At 36.7% G+C, this 22445-nt stretch overlaps 4 protein-coding genes across 5 annotated transcripts in view; 3 read left to right on the top strand and 1 right to left on the bottom strand.

The window, feature by feature from the left end:
* Nucleotides 1-11352, top strand: part of LOC118269600 (CCR4-NOT transcription complex subunit 6) — a 130233-nt gene extending 118881 nt beyond the window's left edge. Inside the window, exons 7-12 of the mRNA XM_035584780.2 lie at nucleotides 83-237; nucleotides 672-823; nucleotides 3011-3235; nucleotides 4041-4212; nucleotides 5071-5210; nucleotides 5462-11352. Of these exons, the coding sequence (XP_035440673.2) occupies nucleotides 83-237; nucleotides 672-823; nucleotides 3011-3235; nucleotides 4041-4212; nucleotides 5071-5210; nucleotides 5462-5541 (924 nt within the window). The 3' untranslated portion in view covers nucleotides 5542-11352. The remainder of the gene's footprint in view (nucleotides 1-82; nucleotides 238-671; nucleotides 824-3010; nucleotides 3236-4040; nucleotides 4213-5070; nucleotides 5211-5461) is intronic.
* Nucleotides 11353-11572: 220 nt separating this feature from the next.
* On the bottom strand, nucleotides 11573-12536 carry LOC118269596 (28S ribosomal protein S24, mitochondrial). The gene is made up of 4 exons (XM_035584777.2): nucleotides 12388-12536; nucleotides 12094-12292; nucleotides 11898-11998; nucleotides 11573-11821 (listed from the first exon to the last, which is right to left on the bottom strand). The coding sequence occupies exons 1-4, from the start codon at nucleotides 12415-12417 to the stop codon at nucleotides 11633-11635; spliced, it is 519 nt and encodes a 172-aa protein (XP_035440670.2). The 5' UTR covers nucleotides 12418-12536; the 3' UTR covers nucleotides 11573-11632.
* A 61-nt stretch (nucleotides 12537-12597) lies between these two features.
* On the top strand, nucleotides 12598-16045 carry LOC118269594 (uncharacterized). The gene is made up of 7 exons (XM_035584774.2): nucleotides 12598-12746; nucleotides 12973-13098; nucleotides 13226-14125; nucleotides 14316-14888; nucleotides 15025-15573; nucleotides 15643-15752; nucleotides 15824-16045. Exons 2-7 carry the CDS (start codon nucleotides 13017-13019, stop codon nucleotides 16028-16030), a joined length of 2421 nt encoding a protein of 806 aa, XP_035440667.2. The 5' UTR covers nucleotides 12598-12746; nucleotides 12973-13016; the 3' UTR covers nucleotides 16031-16045.
* A 769-nt stretch (nucleotides 16046-16814) lies between these two features.
* Nucleotides 16815-22053, top strand: LOC118269595 (uncharacterized). Of its 2 annotated transcripts, XM_035584775.2 has the most exons (5): nucleotides 16816-16982; nucleotides 19467-19718; nucleotides 20562-20767; nucleotides 20883-21026; nucleotides 21693-22053. In XM_035584775.2, exons 1-5 carry the CDS (start codon nucleotides 16976-16978, stop codon nucleotides 21777-21779), a joined length of 696 nt encoding a protein of 231 aa, XP_035440668.1. In that variant the 5' UTR covers nucleotides 16816-16975; the 3' UTR covers nucleotides 21780-22053. The 2 variants fall into 2 exon arrangements, with proteins under 2 accessions (XP_035440669.1, XP_035440668.1); XM_035584776.2 differs by lacking the exon at nucleotides 19467-19718 and having other exon boundaries at nucleotides 16815-16982.
* The last annotated feature ends 392 nt before the right edge of the window (nucleotides 22054-22445 follow it).

Here is a 22445-nt window from a genome sequence, read left to right as displayed (position 1 = left end):
ATAGAAGTATGAAGAACCTGAACCCTTCCTAAGAGTTCTTATTTAGAAGAAATATTGTGTTACCTTACCTTTCTTTGTATAGGAAGTGGAAACAGACCAATTCTACAACTTCTTCCTGCCCGAGCTGAAGCAGGATGGCTACGATGGTATCTTCTCCCCCAAGTCCCGCGCCAAGACCATGGGCGAATCAGAAAGAAAGTATGTCGACGGATGCGCTATTTTCTTCAGATCTGCAAAGTATGTACAACTTTTATATTTTACTTTATTAATTAGGATTTATACGACATGGTGACTCTTAAAGTATTAATAGTTGAAATATTTCATTTGTTGGATTTTCATTTCGAACTGAAAGAGATTTATTACTTATTCTATGTCCAGTGTGCATGCCATTTGCATTTCCATAACATAGTTTAGTGTTGCATTGATAGCTACATTATCTTTAACAATATAATAAAGTCTAGGATTTACTTATCTTCACGAGAGCGACACGATGTGTATACGCCCACCACCGACCGCTCACCATACGCATAGATTATAAGTCAATACACTCTTTACAGCTCAAGAAAAAATATCAAAAGCTTATGACTTCATTCCGTCGCGCCGTTTATAAAATGTGTTAATAAAATTTTATTTGTTTTGTACAGATGTTTATGATCAACTTTGTATTGCAGGTTCGCTTTAGTTAAGGAGCACCTTATAGAGTTCAACCAACTGGCAATGGCTAACAGTGAGGGATCAGATAATATGTTAAACCGTGTCATGCCAAAGGACAATATAGGGTTGGCAGCACTTATCAAAACGAAAGAGGCAGCATGGGAAAATGGTGAGTACATAATTGTAGCATGCATTCGGTTGCGTGTGGCCCTCGGGCGGGCGAACAAATGTATCGCTCTGTTTTGGCAATCATTTGTGCCAATAAACATACTATAACTAGCTCTTTTTAAAACCAAGTCTTCAACAACTCAAAAGTGTGAATTATGTCAAAAATAGATCTACGTTTTGTTACCAGCTTTATAAATTAAGCAGTAACACAAATAAATTCAACGCAAATTACGAAATAACGTTTCGTTAAACTAGTAAATCTCTCCCATTAAAATTTCAAAGGATAAAACATCCAGCTCTACCGCAATTCTTAACATTAAATAAAGTATGAGCGGCCGCTTACGCTCTTAGCCCTTAATTGAGCCACTGACGCAAACGTTGTAATTTAAATATGAATTTATGAGGGCTCTTTCGCCACTCATCCTCATAAATATATAACGCCACTGCGGCACTGCCCTCCGTCAGAAGCGAACCAACAAAAAACTTAAGTAACAAGCGAACTTTCAACGTCATCGCATTATTTACTTCCGTTTCCGTTGGACCTCCGTCATCGCTCGTGTCATGGCCCAAAAACTATGCATAGAATTCAGATTGTAATAACAAAAAATAAAATTTTACAGCTTAATTTAGTTTTAACAAAAAATATTTGTAGAAGCACCGACCGGCGCGAATTTCTAAAAGAATATGATAAAAAGCGTGACGGTTTTTTCTGTCATTCTGTCTCGTAATTATCGGTTGTCTATTAACCTAAAAACTGTGCAATCGATTTCTTAGTACTTTCTCTATACGCGGAACACGTACATGCAGCGCTCGGTGAAAATAAAGTAACAAGTCAACAACTCATAATAATGTTGGTTTATGAAATATTGCCATTGGAAATTAATCGGAAAAGGTTTTCATGATTTACTTTGACTTGTTGGCATTTTTTTTTATTTATTAAATATTCCTTTATTTGGCCACAATTGGATATCGAAATACATTTTAAAATAAAACCTCATGTTATACCTTAAACTTGAACGTTAAAAGTGAATAATCGTCCACTATGTACATATAATGTCGGCTAACATAAACACGATGAACTATAAACGCGAGCGAGCTTTATAGGCTATACATAACATCATGTACTGTTGTCCTAAACTGGCTAGAAACCATATCAGATATTACGTAACCACTGAAGTGCTTGCTTCAACAACATCATCATCAACAGCCTATAAGTGCCCACTGCTGAGCGAAGGCCTCTTCTCACACTGCAAAGGTTTGAGCATTAATCACCACGCTTGCTCAACGCGGGTTGGCAAGTGCTTGCTTAAATAAAACCATTTCCTCACCAGTGTATACGCACCATATCATAACTATCCACATGACCCCATTAGACATACACATTTACCTTTACTCCCATTTAAACCTGAAAACTAAGATATTCGCTATTAAGTAAAGTGCGTTCTAAGTGCTTGATTATAATTATCAAGCAAGCGTTGACGGTTCTTGATAACCACTTCATAACACCAGACAGGAACGAAATGCATGTCCTGCTTTTACTAGACTGTAGATAGCTTATCGTTTTGACCAATAGCTCTTAGCAAAAATTAAATTCTTAGCCTTTTTATTACAGCACTTTTACTCGTAAAATATGAGACGTGAGCCGGTAACCAGCTATGAGTAACTTCGAATAAAAAACGTTATGAGTCTACCGTCCTTATAAATTTAACTCTACGGCAGATCTCTCAGTTCTTAATTACATTTAATTAAATTATCTCAGAGAATAATCTCGCGAATTATGTAATCATTTACATGTTACGAGATGCTTGCAGAGTTATGTGATAGTGAACACGTGTGAGAGAATTACTAGGAATATTTAACTAGGCATTCGCTTACCAAGCCACCACTCTGCTGAGGATTACATTGTACTCGTGTTAAACTAGGGTGTAATTAAAATTGTGTGTGGAATTTGATGACTCATTAGTAGCCATTAGCATAATTTCAAGCGTAAGGGTTATGGTATGGTGACATATTTTTTCTTTTAACACAGATTTTTCATACGAAGTTTATCAAAATATGTGTCAGACAGAAATTAGTTCTAATTACAGTACAACAATTCATTTAGGTTGTCGGAAGGTAGAAACGGAAAATGAAGGAAATATTTTGCGTCTCTTTCCAGTTCTGACCACATTTCTTTTTCCAATTACAGGATTACCAACAGATTCTTCGATGCTCGGTCAACCGATCCTGGTGTGCACCGCGCATATACACTGGGACCCGGAGTTTTGTGACGTGAAGTTAATCCAAACGATGATGTTGAGCAACGAGCTGCGGACGATACTCGACGAGTCGGCGCGGTCGTTGCGTCTGGCGGGCCAGAGAGACAACGTGCAGCTACTGCTGTGTGGCGACTTCAATTCGCTGCCAGATAGTGGTAAGTCAAACTATGTTACTAAAGGAATTGGGACTGCAAATATGTCTGTAGAATGAAAGCTTCAAGTTTCCGATTTTAGGTCTACGATTTGGTCCCCTAAGAGAAACGGTTTTTTACATGTCGTGCTCTTTTAATAGCTACATTTGTAGTGTATGTAAGATTCATTGCTAAATAAGTAATGTCTATTCAGTAGCAAAATGTGTAGTTGACACACGATTAATGACTATCCCATCGCAATAAAACATAGATATGTTTGAATACCCAAGTCCAAAGATCCAAGCTCACAAAGCACAACTAAGTAAGTAGACAGATTTATCGACCTGTTTTGTCACAGAACGCCACTAACTTAGACACTTTATTTGACTCTTTGTCATTTACGAGTGTACCCGAAACAATGATAGCTTCGATATGGACTTTACGACATTTGCTAAGCCTACGTTCGTTGCTAGGACATAATATACGGCCCCGGTTTATGTGATTTATCTCGAAATCAATCAATTGCTTCATTTTCTATATTGCCTTTTTGGAGCAAAACTTTATTTAGGAGGGGAATTTTATTGCTGTGCTTTGTAGGTCAAGAACGGATAAAGGTTACGTAAGATTGTTTCCATTTTGAGATTTAATTTACAATATATTTTTAAATAATTTTCGACTACGTAGGGGGCAGACTGAGTGCCCATGGCACTTAGTATTTCTATATCTTATGTGTATACTTTGTGTTAGACTATAAGGGGATCCGATCACCTATTATTGTCCAAAAATGACATTTATTATAATTATTAACCACAACTATCTTGCTTTCCAGGTGTGGTAGAGTTCCTATCATCAGGTCGTGTGTCATCCGAGCACCGCGACTTCAAAGAGCTGGGTTACGCCGGCTCGCTGCGTCGCATGCCCGGCTCTGAACACGAGTTCACGCACAACTTCAAACTCGCGTCAGCATACAGCGAAGATATAATGCCCTATACGAACTATACGTGAGTATTATTATTATAGACATTAAAAAAAAAACATGAACCATGAAAAAGCGGCGCAATCATACCCCTAATGCTTATCCCGAAATCCTGGCTGTAATTTGTATCTCTTGCTGTTAAGAGTGTCCGAGATTTCTTAACATCAGATGATTCGTTTGCCATCATATCCCATAAAAAAGTTATCGGAGAACTAATTCCCTCCCAAATCCTCATATCCCATTTATTTTCAACTAGCTTCTGCCAGCGACTTCGCCCGCGTTCCCGTGGGATAAAAACTATCCTATCACCCAAGTCAGCTCATACCCTGTCTATAACCAAATTTCATCAAAATCCGTAGTTTCATTGTGATTGACGAACAAACTTACATTTATTATATTAGCGTGGCCGGTGACGATAAAACAGGTATTTGATTTGAATTTGTAACAAACTTTGTTCACTTATTCATTTATTTTTTCGTATAAATTAGTCACCGTTACTTTTTAAAGCAGTGTCGCAATACGATTCCGTAAGATTAGCAGCGAATGATATTGCATTACCATATTAAATTACATTATTTTAACATTCTGAATTTGCGGTATCAGATTCAGATGTTGAATTAATTTTCCTGATATTTTTTTATTTCATAATTATCATCAAAATCCCTCCTTGACAGTTCACTACTGGGTTACATTACTACATACTACTGTGGTCTTCCTCTCATACAATAATCTCTATACTTGGTATGTGGCTTATAGATCGCAATGTAAAAGGATTATGTTAATCAGGGAACGCTACTGCTCGGCCCCGGGAAGAGTAGGGGTGATGACATATGTATGTAGCTTTTGTTTCATAGTGTTAATTATTATATTTTCTTATTTTCAGGTTTGACTTCAAGGGTATTATCGACTACATATTCTATAGCAAGCAATCAATGACACCGCTTGGTCTCCTGGGGCCGTTGTCGCAGGATTGGTTCCGGGAGCACAAGGTAGTCGGGTGTCCGCATCCCCACATACCTTCAGGTGAGAATATACTGCTATTCATTGTATCTTTTAGGCCTGAACGCACTAACCTTAAGTTCACCGCAAAAATTTTGACGTGAAGTAACATTATAACGGCATACGGTTCTATTTGTCAGCTAGCTGGAATAAATAAAGCAAATAATTACATAAAGTGTGGAAAGAACCAATCATAGTTATAATTATTTTTACCATAGTGCGGCCTATGTGGTCAATGAAGTATGTGAATGTAATGTCCTGTGTGTGTGTTGCAGACCACTTCCCGTTGCTGGTGGAGCTGGAGATGTCCCCGACGGCGGGCGCCAACTCCAACGGGCTGATCGGGCGCAGGTAGCACGCGTCCCCGCGCGCGCGCAAGCACAAGCGCCACAGCGCCCTCTAGCGACGCCGCGCCACCCCCCGCACTCCGCGCCACCGGACTGTTGCCAACCACAGACGTTTATGCTTCCATTATACTAAACTTGTCACTCTCTCACACCGACTCGTTCGTGCGATTGGAAGAAGTAGACGCAAATTACGAATTCTATATTTACCCTCATTGACTACTTTCATAAGAGATTATAAAAACTTCTACTTTTCCCAACTCGCTCTATGTCTATTATCTATTTTTAAATAAACTGACCAAAAGCTTGCCTAGATCGCAGGCGGCGTTGCAGTGCTACGTGTCGCCTCTCTGTCTGTTGTACTTCCTCTCTCGCTCACATTTCCTGAACAAATGTTTCATGCACAGCTTTGGATACGCTCTCCGAGATCTAGGCAATGCTCAAATTAATGCAACTTGTTAACTGTGCTGATTAAAGTCAAATTAAATATTGATTCGTTGTTGAAAAATATATAGTAGGTCGAATATTTCAAACTACAACAACTAATATCAAAGTTCACTCTAAAATATACTTTACAAATATCAGTAACTAGCTTATGAATCGTTTATGTACAAATAACTTAGTCTTAAGTACTTACTTAAATCATCTCATAGTATACTCTGCGTTGTTTTTGTTATCGCATGGTTTGGACGCGTCTCCGACCTGGACGTTAGTTTAGTTGATAGTTACAAATGTATTTTGTATACCGTTACACATGATACCGAACGTCGTTCTCTTTTCACTGGACATTAGTTCTGAATTAGTGCCCTAGTAATTACTGTCTCGAAATTTTGTTTTGCTCAATAAAGTATAGAAGTTAACACGATCCTGTTTAGCCTGTGAGTTGATTAGTTAAAGCAAATTAGATTTTACTATAATAGTTAAATGAACGAAATATTTTAGAGAAATATATTATAAAGGAATCCTTTGCCTGATACCGCTGAAGTTCGTGCTTCGAGGTGTGGTTATATATTTTTAAATATAGTCCAATCAGGCAATACAAGCACTGCCAGCAGTACCTCGGAGAGTACAAAGTGAAGCGGTGCTCGGCAGGCGGCGCGGGCCGCCCGCGTTGTTGCTACAACTAGTTGAATTCTTTACGTTTCAGTGAACAGATAACGGAGCCTAGATTTGTTAGTATTACATTAGTTAGAACGCCTTTACATTATGAGAAATTGTTAGTTGTGCGTGCCGAATGACAGTGCAATTGTTTATAACGAATCTGACTAAAATTATGTAGTTGTAATTTTAAATATTGATTCAATAAAATATGAATGAACTAAAATATGACCTACGCTTATTGTGTCAATAAAATTGTATGGAAGAATCGTAAAGATACATATTTTTTCAGTCGATTACGACAGCAATTTTACGCTTAGTTTTTCGATGTATTATATTATACAGTTGAGGAATACTAAATAGCAACGTAGTCGTGTCCGCGGGGAAAAGTAAAATGACCAGAGCGCCACATTCGTGTCTCATTTAATACTTCTTAATTTCCTGGCGCCGATCTGGTGTTTTACTGTTCAGTTAGAGCGCGGCACTGACGATACAGTCGATTACATAATTAATATTATTTGTAACATCAAAGTCCTCATGTGTGAGATTCAAACGTCCATTTATCAATTAGTGAAATAAATTCCTCCACTGTATATTATTTAGATAATATTTTTGGGATTATAATGCAATGTACGTGTCTGTGAAGCGGTGGAGGCGCGAGGGCCTGAAGTCCTGGCGCGTCCACTGCGCTGTGTGTGGATCAGTGAGGCCAGTGTTCGCTGCGCCCCGCGCCGCCCACTCGGCCACGCCGCGCGGCCCGCGGGGCGCCCGCACGTACTCGTACTTACGAACTTGTTATACTAGACTACTAGACATAGTGCGAATAGTTGGTACTTTCAGGGCCGGGTTGTAAGATAGCTATCATAAATCTTTAATAATGTAATAGAATATTTGAATTATTTTTGATACTTAATTAACTATTATAAAGTTTTATATAGAGACCATTGTTAAATCTAACACTGCCTACAAAGTGACATCACGTGTGTGCAATAAATTTTAAATATCTAAGTGATAATGTGAAGTGATATAGTATTGTTTCAAGATATTATCTAACACGAACGTTGTGTGTTGTGAACTGTGACAAACAACTAGTTCGCGTTCCGTGGAACGGCTGCGGAACATGTACACATAGTGATGTTTGCGTTCATTCTATTTTATTTGAATAAGTCGTTGCGTGCCTAATGCAGTCCTGCAAGAAGTAATGTAACCTAAAGCAATCAAAGCAATAGATACAAAATACACAAGTAGAGTCTGTAATGACTAATGACAATTGAGTGCCTTTGATAGTGAGGTGCTACATTGTCTCCACAAACATGACTTGCATCCGTTTCCTTAGTCGGATTGTGTTAGTCCCCGTCTTCCCCGGCTGAAGCGTAGTGCTCGAGCTTCGCGGGATATGATTTGTCCTTTTTACGCCGTTTGGTTAATGTCCAGTGTTACGTGAACTTCTTAGTCGCGAAGACTGTCTCACTGATCGGTAAATGTAATATTTCGTGTAGTGTTAGGATTTCCGTCGGTATTGTAGACTCGATGACGTTCGGTTGGATTGTCGGTAGTCGGTGTGGCGCTGAACAAAGTAGAGCGGCGGCCGCTTGGCCGGAGTTAGGTTAATTGTGACATCGAGTGTACCAACAAACTACTCAGCGAGACATGTATACCCCTCCCTCTATCTCCCGTACCCCCTTGTGAGTTTTGCGTATGTAAGTGGAGAGTTGTGTAGCTTAGTGTAAGTCTTGAGTTTTATATGAATGGTATCCTTCGGCGGTGAGTCGCCACCGGACGCCTCCCTCCCTAGCTGTAAGTAGGTTATAATTTTGTTATGTGACGATCGAGACCCTCCCCCATTTGAATTTACGTATCATTGTTACTATTCACAAAATAGTTATCGTTAGTTGTTAAGGTGTTTCATTTGGTTTTGTAACTTGTTCAGTATTCGCGTCGTCTCACGAGAGGTCCGATCAAAAATTGCGAAACGATGTTAGATGCATTTTATTTTTAGTTTTAGTAAGTTTTTTAATTGATGTTCCGGAGGCGTCCGACGGCGAGCCGCTCCAGTTAGTAATAGCGGGTATAGCATACTGGCGTAGTACAAATGTTTGTGTGAGTGTCGATAGTTGTAGGCGTGGTTATTGCGTCGCGAGTGTTGCGCGCCTTCTGGTCGGTCGGTCAGGAACTCTGTAAGTAGCTAGTCAGGGCGCAGGACGACGCATCGCATCCGACTCGCTGCAGAGCGAACGATTTTGAAACATCCTCTGAAGACGTTCAAAACCGCGTCGTTGTAGCCAGCCGTGTACGATCGATCGATCTCTTGCGCAATGTTCTCGTTGTGAAGCGTTAGTTGTTTCTTCGGAATAAGTAGTGATATTTACAAACAAAAAATTATTCACCTATATTATTATAAACAAACACTATTTGGACCACTGCATAGTTGTATCTACGCTTATTTTTGTCATCTCCATCGGAATTATTTATATCGAATAATTAATTTTGAATATTTTTATTCAGTATATTATATTATTATGTATATCAAACGACAGGTGCTGTTGTATTTAATTTTTAATGTTACTAATGTGATTGTGATAGGGATACGTCTCTCTTGTAATCTATCTGATGTATTGTGAAGAAAAATTAAGCCAAATCATAAAAAGGGTATATTGAATTATTACTTTTAGGATAAATGGAGTTAAAATGAAGTTTTATACGAATCAAATTTTACTACTGACGCTGTATAATTTTTCTAAGTACAGTAGATTTAAAATCATATCATGATGATCTTGTTCTAGTACTCGTGTAAATTAATGTAGGTTTGTAAGACTGTTGTGACGTCACCCGCTGGAGCTGCTCCGCTGTCCGAGCACAAAGCACGCGCGACGTTGCATCCTCTCTAGTTACATGGCGGCGGCACGGCTCCAGCGTACAATATCCAATTTGCCTTCATAGCACACGAAATTCAAATGTTAAATTTAAGTTGACGTGAGTATTCGAAATAATCCAATGTTAATTCACTTTAGAAAAAAACAACCACATATAGATTTTTAAAATAGTAGTGAGTATTTTTGCATTTACCGTGTTGTCAGTACCTAATTATACGATACGATATCTTATGAAGCATAATAACTAGGACTACAGTCCACCTCGGAACAATAGCAATACAATAGGGCAACAATTATCTACTAAGATTTGGCTTTACATGATTCTGTATTCTGAGTTATACTTACGCCTTCGGTTATAATATACGCAGTCTTTGTTTGCCATTTTAATTAAAAATAGCGTCTAGTTACAGCCACGACGTTCATTATTTGTACTGCAACACATATTGCTACTCGTTACAAAATGAAATGTTTAGCAATATGTGATGCAGGAGTGGAGAGAGGAGAGATATTATTATCTCCACGAAACTATACAGTATTGAAAGAAACCAACAGAACACAACCACGGTGCGTAAGTATCGCTTATGAATAATCTAGAGCTTTATTGCAACAAGTTTATCTTATTTGTAGAACATATATGATCTCTTTATTTTTAATAGAATTTTGATGGACATTTTTACTTAATAGTTGTAGCAGTGTGTAGCGTTGAAATAGGAATTTTTATCGCACATTACATTTGTTATATTCCACTGTAATTATATTAATTGATTTACATAAACTGATGCCATCCAAAATTGTGAAAAGCACTTTCTGTTCGTGTCGTTGAAACCTCTCCATAATTATTATTATTGAATCGTCTTTTTAATACATATTTCAATATTGTGCTATTGATAATTCCTTTTGGAATAATTTTATTTGTACATAATATTTGTATCATATCTTCATTTCTGTTTAATGTAAATATTCATAACTGTGTTGTATTCTCCTGTTAGTTGTTCCAACGGGAGGCTTCAACGATGCTTCTAAGTTTTGGATAGTTATTCGAATGAACCACAGAAGCCTTCATGTTGTGTGTATATTTAATTTGTAAATATGTAATTTCGATAACAATTAATGCTAAACAACGAGCGAGCCGTCGCATATTGTCAGCCGGTTGGACTTCTGCGCACACTGAGCCCGACAGACACAGCTACGGAACACTTAGCCTTCTTCTAGGAACGACAGACATTCCACAGGCACCGAATTAGCTCAATATGAAAGACTGTTTGAGACTTTAAAATGGATATCATGATAATTAAAAATATTTTCTGAAGCACCTTAACGAGTTTACAAAATGTGTTTTATGGTGATTTAATGATAAGATCGCAATGTTTAACTCACTAGTATGTAAGGACAAATGCTTTACGACACTGTGATAGACAATACAAATTTACCTGAGAGAGACACCATAGGCATTTATGAGAAATTTAGGGGAATTGTCATTTGAAAAGGGAATGTTACATGTACTCTCAGATTTAGAAACGGACACCGCTTGGCTTTGTGGACAGTTTGAAGCAAATGGTGAGACCGCAATAATTGATTTTAATGCAGTACTTTTATGATACCCGTAGTCACAGGAACAACCGGTGTTTGTTTCGCTACAAGTGTATAAAGATCTATAAAAGTACAAAGCGTATGTGCAGAAGTTCGGTCGCGGCTCGATACTGTGTTCGAGCGGCTGTGTGCGTGCGCATGGGTGTGCTTGTGTGCCCGAGTGTGGCGTAGTCTGCGCCCGCGCGGCCCGCGTCTCGCTGTTCTGTTTGTTGATACATTATGTATATTTGAAGGAATCAAAAATTATAAGATGAATTTTAATACTCGACTTTCATTTGTTCCCTTTATCACTACCCTTTATTTATAACCTAAAAGCTAACATTGGGAAGCATACTGTTTCAACCTTTAATATTACCTACATATGTATTTTGCTTTGTTATATTTTTAAACATATATTAGCAAAACTTTACAAAGGCTGTAGTAGTAAAGAAAAGAAAAAATATTAAAAAAATACTAAATATGCACAATAAAACAAAGCATATAATATTTTCATATACACTTTATTAATCCTAATTACTACACTACAAATAAAACAGTAACATTAAATATATTTGAACACGACATCTTTGAAGCTGTCAACCGTTTGTAATTCAAGGGTGACTGGACACTGCAGCCAGTTGGAGAGTAATTCTTCTGTGTAGCCAAGTAGGAAATACATTTTAGTGGGTGACACAGCTCGCCTGATGATAGCAGCGACTCGAATGTGGTTGAATTGCCGTTTGATTATAACCTGCAATTGGGTGATCATTAATCTCAATTTTCTAAATATGGTAAATACCATAACAAGATGATTTTATTATGCTTACCTCACTGCAAACGAGGCCATGCCATGTACCAGTCATAAACCTTCTAATGAATTCATCTTCTACCGCTGTCTCAGACCTTCTCAGGCCATCCTTTAAATTTGCTAAAAAGACAGGTTTTGGTTGTTATATTGCAGGTCGTTTTAAAAGCTTGACTGACACAGCCACTATTTTAATAATTATTTTAGTAGATACTTACAAGTATTCCAAGAGTTCCATGATTTTCGGTGAGCAATGTAATGTGGAGGATTTGCCATTTCGTATGTTAGTGGCTTGTCTCGTTTCTTCGTGATCCTGTATTTCCCTGATACCACTCGGCATAGCGGAGCAGATGTGTGCAGTTGAGATGCTAGTATTGGTGAACATTGCGCTATAACACTGCTGGTACCGAAACCCGACTATAAAAAGAGTAAACATAAAAACCAACAGTAAAAAATTAGGTAACCAAATTGAAACGTTTTATGTGTATAATAAAACAAATAATCAATTTTACCTGTAGAAGTTTTATAATAGAAATATTCATATTTGAATTATTTCTTGCTTCTATGCAGTTAGGAAAATAATATTTATTATTTTAGGCCATAAAATAAAATGATACAGTTGAGGTTATATTGTGGTTTGACAACTTCGGTGATTTGACACTTGACCAGTGTGACTTTGACAGTTATTTTTGCGTTTTGTTACTGTTTTTTTAGATATACTGAAATATGTTAAACCGCAGAGAATAACACTTTGAGATGGAAATCAAAAACATCTCCATGAACAGTAATCATCTGTATTTAAAAAAATTATAGGTACTACCGTATTGGTACTACGTGAATAAATGACGATACGAATTAAAACTTCAACTAGGTACCTACAAAAATCAATTAAAGTAAAATTTTCTCATGCTAAAAGTGTTTATTTACGACATTTATAATGTGTTTATCACATAACTATGTACAATAATACTAAATACGAGTACATAACGCATTTTCTATTGTACCTAATTATCTTTATGATAATTAATTTAATGAAAATTTAATTATTTCCGTATCTCATCAATTTATAATTACATATTGTTTAACGACTGTTTTAGTGGATTGTTAATGGTTCTACGGAGAAATTGGCAAGAAATTTACAATGCTTTTGTGCAAAGAAGTAAAGTTTATGAGATTTTATTTTGTTACAGTGTTTTTATTAACATTTGTATTTTGTACTCAAGGTAAGTTTGTTAAGTATTAAAAAAATAATGAATCCTGTAATAAGCTACATGAATAAGTAACATTTCAAACCATGGCTAAAATTAGGTTTCTAATAAATAAAGAAAATATTTAAATATTTCCTTTTAGCCCAGACAAATTCTAATAATAACGCAATTAAATCAATGATTATACAAGAAATTATGAAAAAAGTGTCTAACTTAACTTTAGCCGCTTTAGCTAAAGCTCCTTACGAAAAAAAGGAAGTAATTTTAAAACAAATTGAAAATAAATTGATAAAATCTGCTAAATCAATGGGGCCCGATGCAGAAAAATATATTAAGTACATTATGGAAGAGTTTAAAAAGAAAGCGTTTATTAATGACGACGATAAAAAGAAACCCGCTGAAATTATAAGAAAAAGTGTTCTATTAAGAACCAGAGAGGAACCTCAAAAATCTCGGATTACAATAGATAAAGATGAAAAAAAAGAAGTTATTCAAGATATAGCCAGTAAAATTGAGTTGCTTGCGAAAGTATTTCTGAAAGATGCTAAAACAATTGAGGGTAAGAAACAGGTATTGGCAAGTATTAAGAAAAGAATAATGGATTCTGCTAAGCAAAAACACATTCTGATTCACAACAAACATGACGAACTTAAAACATATAGTAATCTTATAGCAAAAGGTCTCGACCTATCCATTCAAAAAATGCTTGGACAACCCATAGACGGAAGACGTACAGTTATCACGTCGTTAAAGGATTTAAACGAACCGACTATGGAAGAAAATAAGGGTGAAACAGCGCTAAATGATGTTAAATTCAATATGGAAGAAGTTAACAAATATAAAATGCTAATATCTGATTCGTTAAATGATTCTTCCATAGACCCACGCTGTAATGATGTTATAGAGGATACTTGTATTAGAATTCAAGCTTTTAACAAAGTTACTTGTGATGATAACCATAAAGTCGTACCCATTATACATCTCTGCAACGGCATTGTTGACTGTTTGGACAAAAGTGACGAAGAGAACTGCACGGCACAAGGTGACAACTACTTAAATATTTACTATACTTATATGCCGTAAGCGTAACTGTATCGTTTTGATTTTAATTTCAATCTAATTATTATTTTATTATTTACATAAAACTAACCATTTTTATAGTTGAGTAACTTTTCCATCTCAAATAATTTAGCTCGGAACTGTATATTAACAAACTGATACTTGTTTTCTAGCAATGGAAATGGTACGGAAAGCTGCTGCTGTAATGACAGATATAGAAAGCTCCATCAATCGAAATTGCTTTACATCAGCAAATGGTTACCTTTTATCATCACACAATCAAATATTGCGAGATATATTGAGAACTGAAATAGAAATCTTACAATATAAAATGATTGAAGACCATGATCCAAAACATGATCATATATTTATACAAAAGACAGTGAACCACGTGAATGTGGTTCTTAGTACGTTGTCTTACACTCTAGACGGGACACTATGTGCACACACTGCGGTGGATCCCGATGAATACTTGAACAATACTCGAAAATTCAATGATCAATTCGATGATCTTGTGGAAAGACCACGAGATCCCGGCTGGTCACCGAAATCATGCTCTTGTCAAGGACAGTATTGTAAGGACCAACAGTGTGAGGCCACATGTAAACGCATATGTTGGGAACGATACAATTTAAACCATTGGGGATGCCAAGCCCTGAACAGTGCAACGAGTGTCTCACTAGATATCATATGTGATGGCAAACTTGATTGTTTTGATGAAACTGATGAGTCGCAATGCACGACAGGTAAAATATCAATTAATTTTTATTTAATAATGGTACCTACCGATATATTACAATTTCCTCTTTTCTTGATTGGGTAAACAAACTGCAGACGAAAATTATGTTATTAATATTTTATTCGTTATATTTATTGTTTCAGATATAGTTTCTACCAAATTTGATGCTATAAAGAAATACAACAAATTGTTAGATCTTTTAACAGAAAAGTCTAAATCCTACGAGTATCAACATAGTCGCAATAAGGTGCTCGCAGTGCATAGTCTAGTTCGGCAATTGCAAAAGCAGACTGTTAAAACAAATTATGACAGTCACATTATAAAATCTCTAAGAGATGAATGTTTTCTGCAGTTGGTCTCTATTTTCGATGACTTTATGCAAACAGCTAGCTTAGATGAATTGGACGAGCACTATCTTACTTTACTGTCAATCAACGAAAAATTGATACATGCTCTTAAACTATCTCGCACTGGAAACGAGAAATTAATATCCCCAGAAGGGTGTTACTGTAGAGATGGACTCTGCGCTCTGCGTAGATGCAGCAAGAATTGTATCCATGCTTGTCAGGCAGAACCTCTGCTAACCAGATATACATGTAATGCCACTAATAATATAAGTGTACCCATTGACGCAATTTGTAACGGAAAAAACAACTGTCCTAACGGAGAAGACGAAAAGGATTGTGTTAAAGGTAAGATAAAAACACAAAAGGCATCGAAACACAATGCATTTTCATTTAATGATGATGAATTTGTTCCAGATGTTTGTCGGGGTCATCACCTAGTATTGTTACGCCACAATTTAAAAAATATCGGAGTAAAAGACAAGTCTTTCGTAATGGCAGAAGTACTCGACTCTTGGAAATCTAAGGTAGGTAATATTGGACAATGTTTTAATCGCCTGATGTTCATTTGAAGCGAAAGTTTATTTTCAACTTATAGGTGTCGGCGGCAATATATATCGCAGAGTCTTCTGAAAGACCTAATCATAAAATAATGGTTGAAGTAGTCAATAGTGTTCTCAAAGACCTCGTGGCAGCATTTGCGTCAATGGAGGAGTTCAAACGGTCCAGCTCCGAGCAAGCACTAAAGGAATTTCAAGTTATATCCAGAGCTGTGATGCAAGCGTTAAAGACTTGTTCTTATTAAATTGTTTCTGATTTATTGCATTTTTATTTAATTTTCGTCACTATCATTATGTAAGATCCCTTGCTTGGTAAAATGATGACGTTCACCGTTCATGTTTCACATCACACTTCACCCGATAAGGCAACGTCGCCGTGTGACGGCGCGTCACGTCGCCGTAAGCCGACGTAGCTCGATGCGCTCGCTTCAATGTCTTCAATGTCTTTTTAACAACAGCAGCAGCAGCAGCAGAATACGTCATGTGCAGTCTGCGTGCCGTTTCTGCGTCTTTTTTACGTTACGTTAACGTAAATTTGCACGTCACGTCAACGTACCGTGTTAAGTTACCGCACCGTTCCACGTTGACGATACGTCGTGACGTGGAGAAGTGGACATGCTCTAACATTAGTTTTATTAGCATTATGTTATGTTAGTCACCTAAGTAAATAAAGTTATTCGTAATCCATTTTCCTCACATTGTATTCAAAATGTCTTACCGAGACAGTTTACGAAAGCAAATATGTTGTTCCCACATTTTTATTCAGATGAGTAGTTTCAGTTCACTCATTCAATCACCTGAATAAGGTTACTGGTCTAGTGAACCAAATAAAATGCTACATTTTCCCTGTCTAATGGAAAACTGCAATAAACTAGGAACTAGACACTTCACCTATGGGTTCTAAACGAGGCATATTTTTAATATAGTTTGCGTAGCCGTACAAAACAATTTAGGATGTTCGCTAAAGTGCAGAAAAATATTACTCAGAAGAGTAAGAAGCACTTATACACACTCAATGTTGCAACATTGAATAATACTTAAAAGTGCAATCACACTTTCTTCTGCTAACAATTAATTATTATCAAACCACAAGCGATGCCTTCTTATCTATACAATACCCTACATTTGTAATAAAATAACAGCAAGTCGCAGAGGGAACGCAGTCACTTGCGAGCGAGAGCACTGAAAACATGGCAGGTGAGTTTTTAAGATAAAGCGTGATAAGATATGTGATAATAATAGTTACTAGAATGTACTCTGAAATACCGGACGATCGTGTTTCTCAATTTTGCATGACATACATTTTTATGGTGCTTTTACTAATTACTAATATTAGGTAGTATTGATGTGAGTGTCAGTAATTTCGTTAAGCATTCAACGTTTAATTATTTCAACCTGGTGCAAAGTAATTGTGGAGAAATTAGTTGATAATCAAGTTTCTTTGTTGTCAATAAGTAGGCAGCCAATTAGAAGTAAACACGTATACAGCAATAAAACAATTTGTATAATTCGTAACAAAACGATAACGTTCGAATTTGGGTAGATGGAGATAAAAAAACAGACGCTGCAAGTGACAAAATTTTTCAAACAGTTTCAAAGTGCATTTTGACTGAACTTAGTCTAATATTGTTGGAAAATACTTGATTTTCAGCAAACAATAACATCTTTAGAGAGAAGATTCTAGCTGTAGACTCTTTTTATTTGGTTTGCGGTGGACCTTTTGTCATGTAAATGTTTCACGCGCAGTTACATTTGTTTTCAGTTCAAACAATGCAGCTAAAGATACCAGTGTAGACAGAGACATTTATTAATACTTCAGTTAAATCAGAATTTCCTTGATAATACTTAACGATTAGTATCTAACGCAACACACCTTGTGTGATAGTAAAAAGATATATCAACTTTAAACCGAAATAGATATGGGTTTTACCTTACGAATAACATGATTAAAACCATCAGTACCTACATATATGTGGTTTCTACACTTCATGACAAAGAATCCAAGTTTCGTGGAACCCGTCCATTTGTAAAAGATACATCGTTACTTATTTTTTTACTTGTGTATTTCATGAACTGTTTTTTATTACTTACTGTTTAGACTTTAGACCAACCCGCATTAGGCAAGCGTGGTGAATAATACTCAAACCTTCTCCATGTGAGAAGAAGCTTTTGGTTAGCAGTGGCCACTTATAGGCTGTTGATATGATGGGATACGTGTTGAGAGCAATATTCATTTTCTTAAAGTTTATTTCGTACAAGATGTTTTCTTTTAACTGTCTTTTCTTTACATACAAATAAAATTCGTATAAGATATTATTGACCAAAGAATGTTTGTCTATTCAAAGTCGCTAGGAATGCCTCAAGGAACCTTAATAGGCCTTTCTCAATTTATCTCCATCTAAGAACCATTCAAAACGCATCAACTTTAGTATCGATACAATAGAAGTTATAAATAATAAGTTAGTTTTATAAAGTGTGAACAGGAAAATACATTATCGTTCGATAAACATATAAAATTCCCACTAAGATGATTAACCTAATGATAACTTTACAATTGATAAATACGAGTGTACAGGATATTTCGAACACTTATTCAGCACCTGTATCTAATCTGAGCCCGAGGTGTTATTCATCGATAAACAATAAAGTGTAAAATAAACACGAACAAGTATTACAATATGAGTAAGCTGTAGACAGTATTGAGCAACAATAGGGTAGATGATAAATTTTTATTTCAAAGTCCGTCTTGTAGATTAGTTTACAAAATTAGATAAAGAATATTTATTTTTTTACGGAAACAAGAAGATATATAGTTTTGAAATATCGCGTGACGTCTAGGTACATTTCATACTAGAAATGACATATTTGCTCCTAATGTTTGATTCATTTTACACTAGTATTGTTATCTTATATGACAAAAAAATAGGCGCCTAATATTTTTTCATTAGCTAACTGACGGATTAAATAGATTTTTGATTTTCATATATCGTCATCATCCCGATGACGATAATGAAAATAATATATACTACTGAAAAATAAAATAGATGCAATAATTGAAACATTTTCCTGCAAAGATAAAACGATTTAAGTATTTGAAAAACAGGTATGTAGTTGTTGGATTTAATAACTACAATTACATATCAAGCATTGATAAAATTATTTATTAATTCATAAAAGGATTAGATGTATGGGTAGGTAGTCATGTAGTAAATATCCATAGTACATTCATGTATAAACAGGTGTAGAAATGAAAATATTACAGAGGTAATCAATACCTATTACGAAATCAAAAGAACAAACTCACTACCGTACATATTGTGTTTTATCAATAGTTTCGCTTGTCCATGAAAAATATATTTTTATAGCACTAAAAATTAATCTGTCCGTTTATCAACCTATACCTATGTTTAATGTTTATCGAAATGGCACAGAATTTCAGTGAATCATAAAATTATCAGATACTATAGTATAGAATAAAAAAAATACACATATTTGTTGGTCATGTTTTAGTCTGTGAAGAACTATACACATAGGTACAGAATAAAGGAGTAGATAAACATTACATAGTTCCTTACCAATTCTCATCAAGACCAGTTGACGTAGCAACTATCAATGACAATATCAAGTGTATCTTTGTACCTGTGTTTTTACTCGAAAATGAATGAAAGCGTCATTGTGCAGATCGGCGCTATTATGGTTGGGGTGCCCCGCCACCACCGCCACACGGTTTCCCTCCCCCTCCCGGCCATCCAGGCCATCCCGCACACATGTACCCCCCTGGGGCAGCCGGAGTAGTCTTCTACCCCATGCACCCTGCCTACTTCTATCCCTACCCTGGAGGAGAAATGCCACCCCCTCCCGATGGCGGTGAAGTCACTGTGGTCGATAACGCAGAGCCGGAATTGCCCGGGGAAACTGTCGAGTTGCCGTGGAGTAAGTCTGGATTGGGTTCCCGGAGATAGCACCTTCTCAGATTACTAGGAATCTTGTACTTAGAACCATTATCATTCACATTAGCAATTAACAAGATTAATCCCTCAATAATTTTTTCATAGAAATCATTCAAAGCAACACGATATTTTTTAATCAGCTCACATAATTCTTAGACAACAGCATCGCATCTATAATCGGTAATCTAATCCGGGACATATTTGTCCTCATGATAAAGCGGTTGATAAAATAATATCGCAATACCTTAGTGCAAATGGACAGTGTAAACTATTATTACACCTGTATCGATATGTGGCCCGGGTTTACAAATCTCAAATACTTTCTCATAGATAACTTGATGTAGGCGTATACTGAAGGTGTTAACTCTGAGTAATTTTTTGATTGTATCGTTCGCCACGTGTAGGCCAATCCTCTTTATGGTGACTGTCCAATCCAGACTTACGTCTCACCATGTCTCTGTACTAATTAGTTTGTTTGTCTAATTTAAAATAATTTCAATTTCTCATCCATATAGAGTTTTGGCCGTAGCTTCTGTGTTGTCTTAATGTGGAAAATCATGAACTTCATCGTCGACTCTGTGTTTCTTTGTAATATCTTCCATTGAGTACCTATTTGGTTTAAACTAATTCTCATTTGTTGTCTTTCTTTCTCCATCACTGTACTCATTAATGGCCTATCGAATTATCTCTTTTGTGTTCGTCTATGTTGAAATATTTGGGCTTTTGTCATAACAAAAACACTTGTGTCTACCATGAAAGTCATAATTGTTCGTTAAATTATGTGTGGGAAGAAATTAAACTAACTTCTTTCCTCTGTTTACTTCAGGTACATACCGTTGGGTCCCAGCATGCTTGAGCCAGCGCTCCATCCCACCCGGCGCGCTGCGCGTGGGCACTGACGTGGATGGTGACGAGATCTACGCCGGCAGAGCCCCACATGAGGGTGACATCCTTCCCGCAAAGGTCATCCCCAACAAGAACGCTTGCTACGTCTGCTGGGGTGGCGAGGAAATCGTCAAAGACCAATTTGAGGTAATTATTGGAACTATAATGACTTCAACGCCAAGCCACAATTCAATTGCTGGCTTGCCTGATGTTTATCTCTTTGTAAGAAGACAGTTCTAACTCATCATTACCCCGGTTTCAGGTGCTGGTCCCCGCGATGTTCTCCTGGCAGTTCTCGACTGGTGGGGAGGTTCCCCCCGGCGCAGTAGCCGCAGGAGTCACTGCTGACGGAGAGAAGCTGTACTACGGCAGAGTCACACACGACGGGTGCACCACGCCTGGCAAGGTAAGGAAACCCATGAGGATCAGTTTGTTTCTATACATATATCGTTACACTTTTTATCCCATAGGCAGGGCTGCATTACGGTACTATACATGTAATGCCACTATATACAACGCACACCCACTTTTTTCACTTTTCGAAAACCCGAAAAAAACCCAGTACCTAATACATTACCCGACCCGTGAATCGAACCCAAGACCTCTTGCCCGGCAGTCGCACTGGCAACCAAACGACCAACGAGGCAGTCAGTCTGTTTCTGTCCGCTTCTATTTACTAGCACAACACTAAGCTCTTCGTATCCAACTACTAGCGCTCCACCATGAAGGACCTTACATTGTCTATCCACTGAGCATGTATGTGTCCTGCTGACTCCGACTATACTGACTAACCCATAATTTTTAGCTACTACTCTTAAGCTATTTAACTCGTAATAACTTTGATACATCGCATTCCTTTCGATTCGTCGCGCATTCTTTCGAAATTCTCATTAAAAACTGACGTTTGATTTTGTGAATTATGTGGCATAAGCTCACCTCCTTATACATGGGACTAATAACATAATGGGCAAAAAGAAAATGTTATGTTCAAAATAAGCACCCTGTTTTGCTCTTTCAGGGAAATGAAGTCGTTAAATCATGTTTCTAACTGATCTTCATATTTTCTTTCTAGATCCAGCCAAGCCACGGCACATGCTACTATCCCTTCGATGGTGAAGAAAGGAGCTCAGCAGAATACGAAGTCCTCGTACTCATGTGAATTAAGAACATCACTATTTATTACTTTATTACAAATACATATTTAATACAAGAAACACAAGACAGGAAAGTGTTGTATTTAATTACAACGTTTTAGATTAAACCTACTTTTATTACAAATACAATCTGCATTATTACTTTTATCGAGTAGGTAAATTATAATTACTAATTATACATACGTATAATGGAAATGGTATACCTATAATTATGTAAAACATAGTTATTAATTAGCCATTTACGAAAAGTACTTAAGTATTATACACTTTATAGTAAAACATTGTAGTCTTATTTTAACTCCATACCTTCATAAGTCCTTACCTAGGTAAACTGTAGCTTATTAGTCGTTGCATTATAAATATACCTACTGTTTACAGAGAGTTTAAGAGAAGATTTAATTAAAACAAATCGCAGTAGCGCTCAGTTTCGCTGCTTTGCTCTCAGTAGTCAGAACAGTCGCATATAACTAAAGGGTTGGTTTGTGTGGTTATAGTAGGTATCTAGATACATAATCTTCTGTATATATAAAACTCTTCCGTTACTGAGTGACTGACTGACGACTGATAGACAACGCACAGTCAAAACTACTAGACATAGGAAGCTGAAACTTGGCATGTATGTATATTCGTTAAGGAGTGTAGGGGAAGTACAGAGAGGATTTTCTTAAATT

Source organism: Spodoptera frugiperda, chromosome 30, assembly GCF_023101765.2.
Source record: "Spodoptera frugiperda isolate SF20-4 chromosome 30, AGI-APGP_CSIRO_Sfru_2.0, whole genome shotgun sequence".
Lineage (NCBI taxonomy): Eukaryota > Metazoa > Arthropoda > Insecta > Lepidoptera > Noctuidae > Spodoptera > Spodoptera frugiperda.
This window is presented reverse-complemented; position numbering and strand designations above follow the sequence as displayed.

Coding starts and splice junctions, on each gene's coding strand:
- LOC118269596 (XM_035584777.2), bottom strand. CDS start 12,417: ATGAATATTTCTATTATAAAACTTCTACAG. Junction 12,293..12,387: donor CTATTATAAAACTTCTACAG/GTAAAATTGATT, acceptor CTCTTTTTATAG/TCGGGTTTCGGTACCAGCAG. Junction 11,999..12,093: donor ATGGAACTCTTGGAATACTT/GTAAGTATCTAC, acceptor CTGTCTTTTTAG/CAAATTTAAAGGATGGCCTG.
- LOC118269595 (XM_035584775.2), top strand. Junction 19,719..20,561: donor AACTGTCGAGTTGCCGTGGA/GTAAGTCTGGAT, acceptor TGTTTACTTCAG/GTACATACCGTTGGGTCCCA. Junction 21,027..21,692: donor GGTGCACCACGCCTGGCAAG/GTAAGGAAACCC, acceptor TTTTCTTTCTAG/ATCCAGCCAAGCCACGGCAC.
- LOC118269594 (XM_035584774.2), top strand. CDS start 13,017: ATGCTTTTGTGCAAAGAAGTAAAGTTTATGAGATTTTATTTTGTTACA. Junction 14,889..15,024: donor TGAGTCGCAATGCACGACAG/GTAAAATATCAA, acceptor TTATTGTTTCAG/ATATAGTTTCTACCAAATTT. Junction 15,753..15,823: donor TCGACTCTTGGAAATCTAAG/GTAGGTAATATT, acceptor TTCAACTTATAG/GTGTCGGCGGCAATATATAT.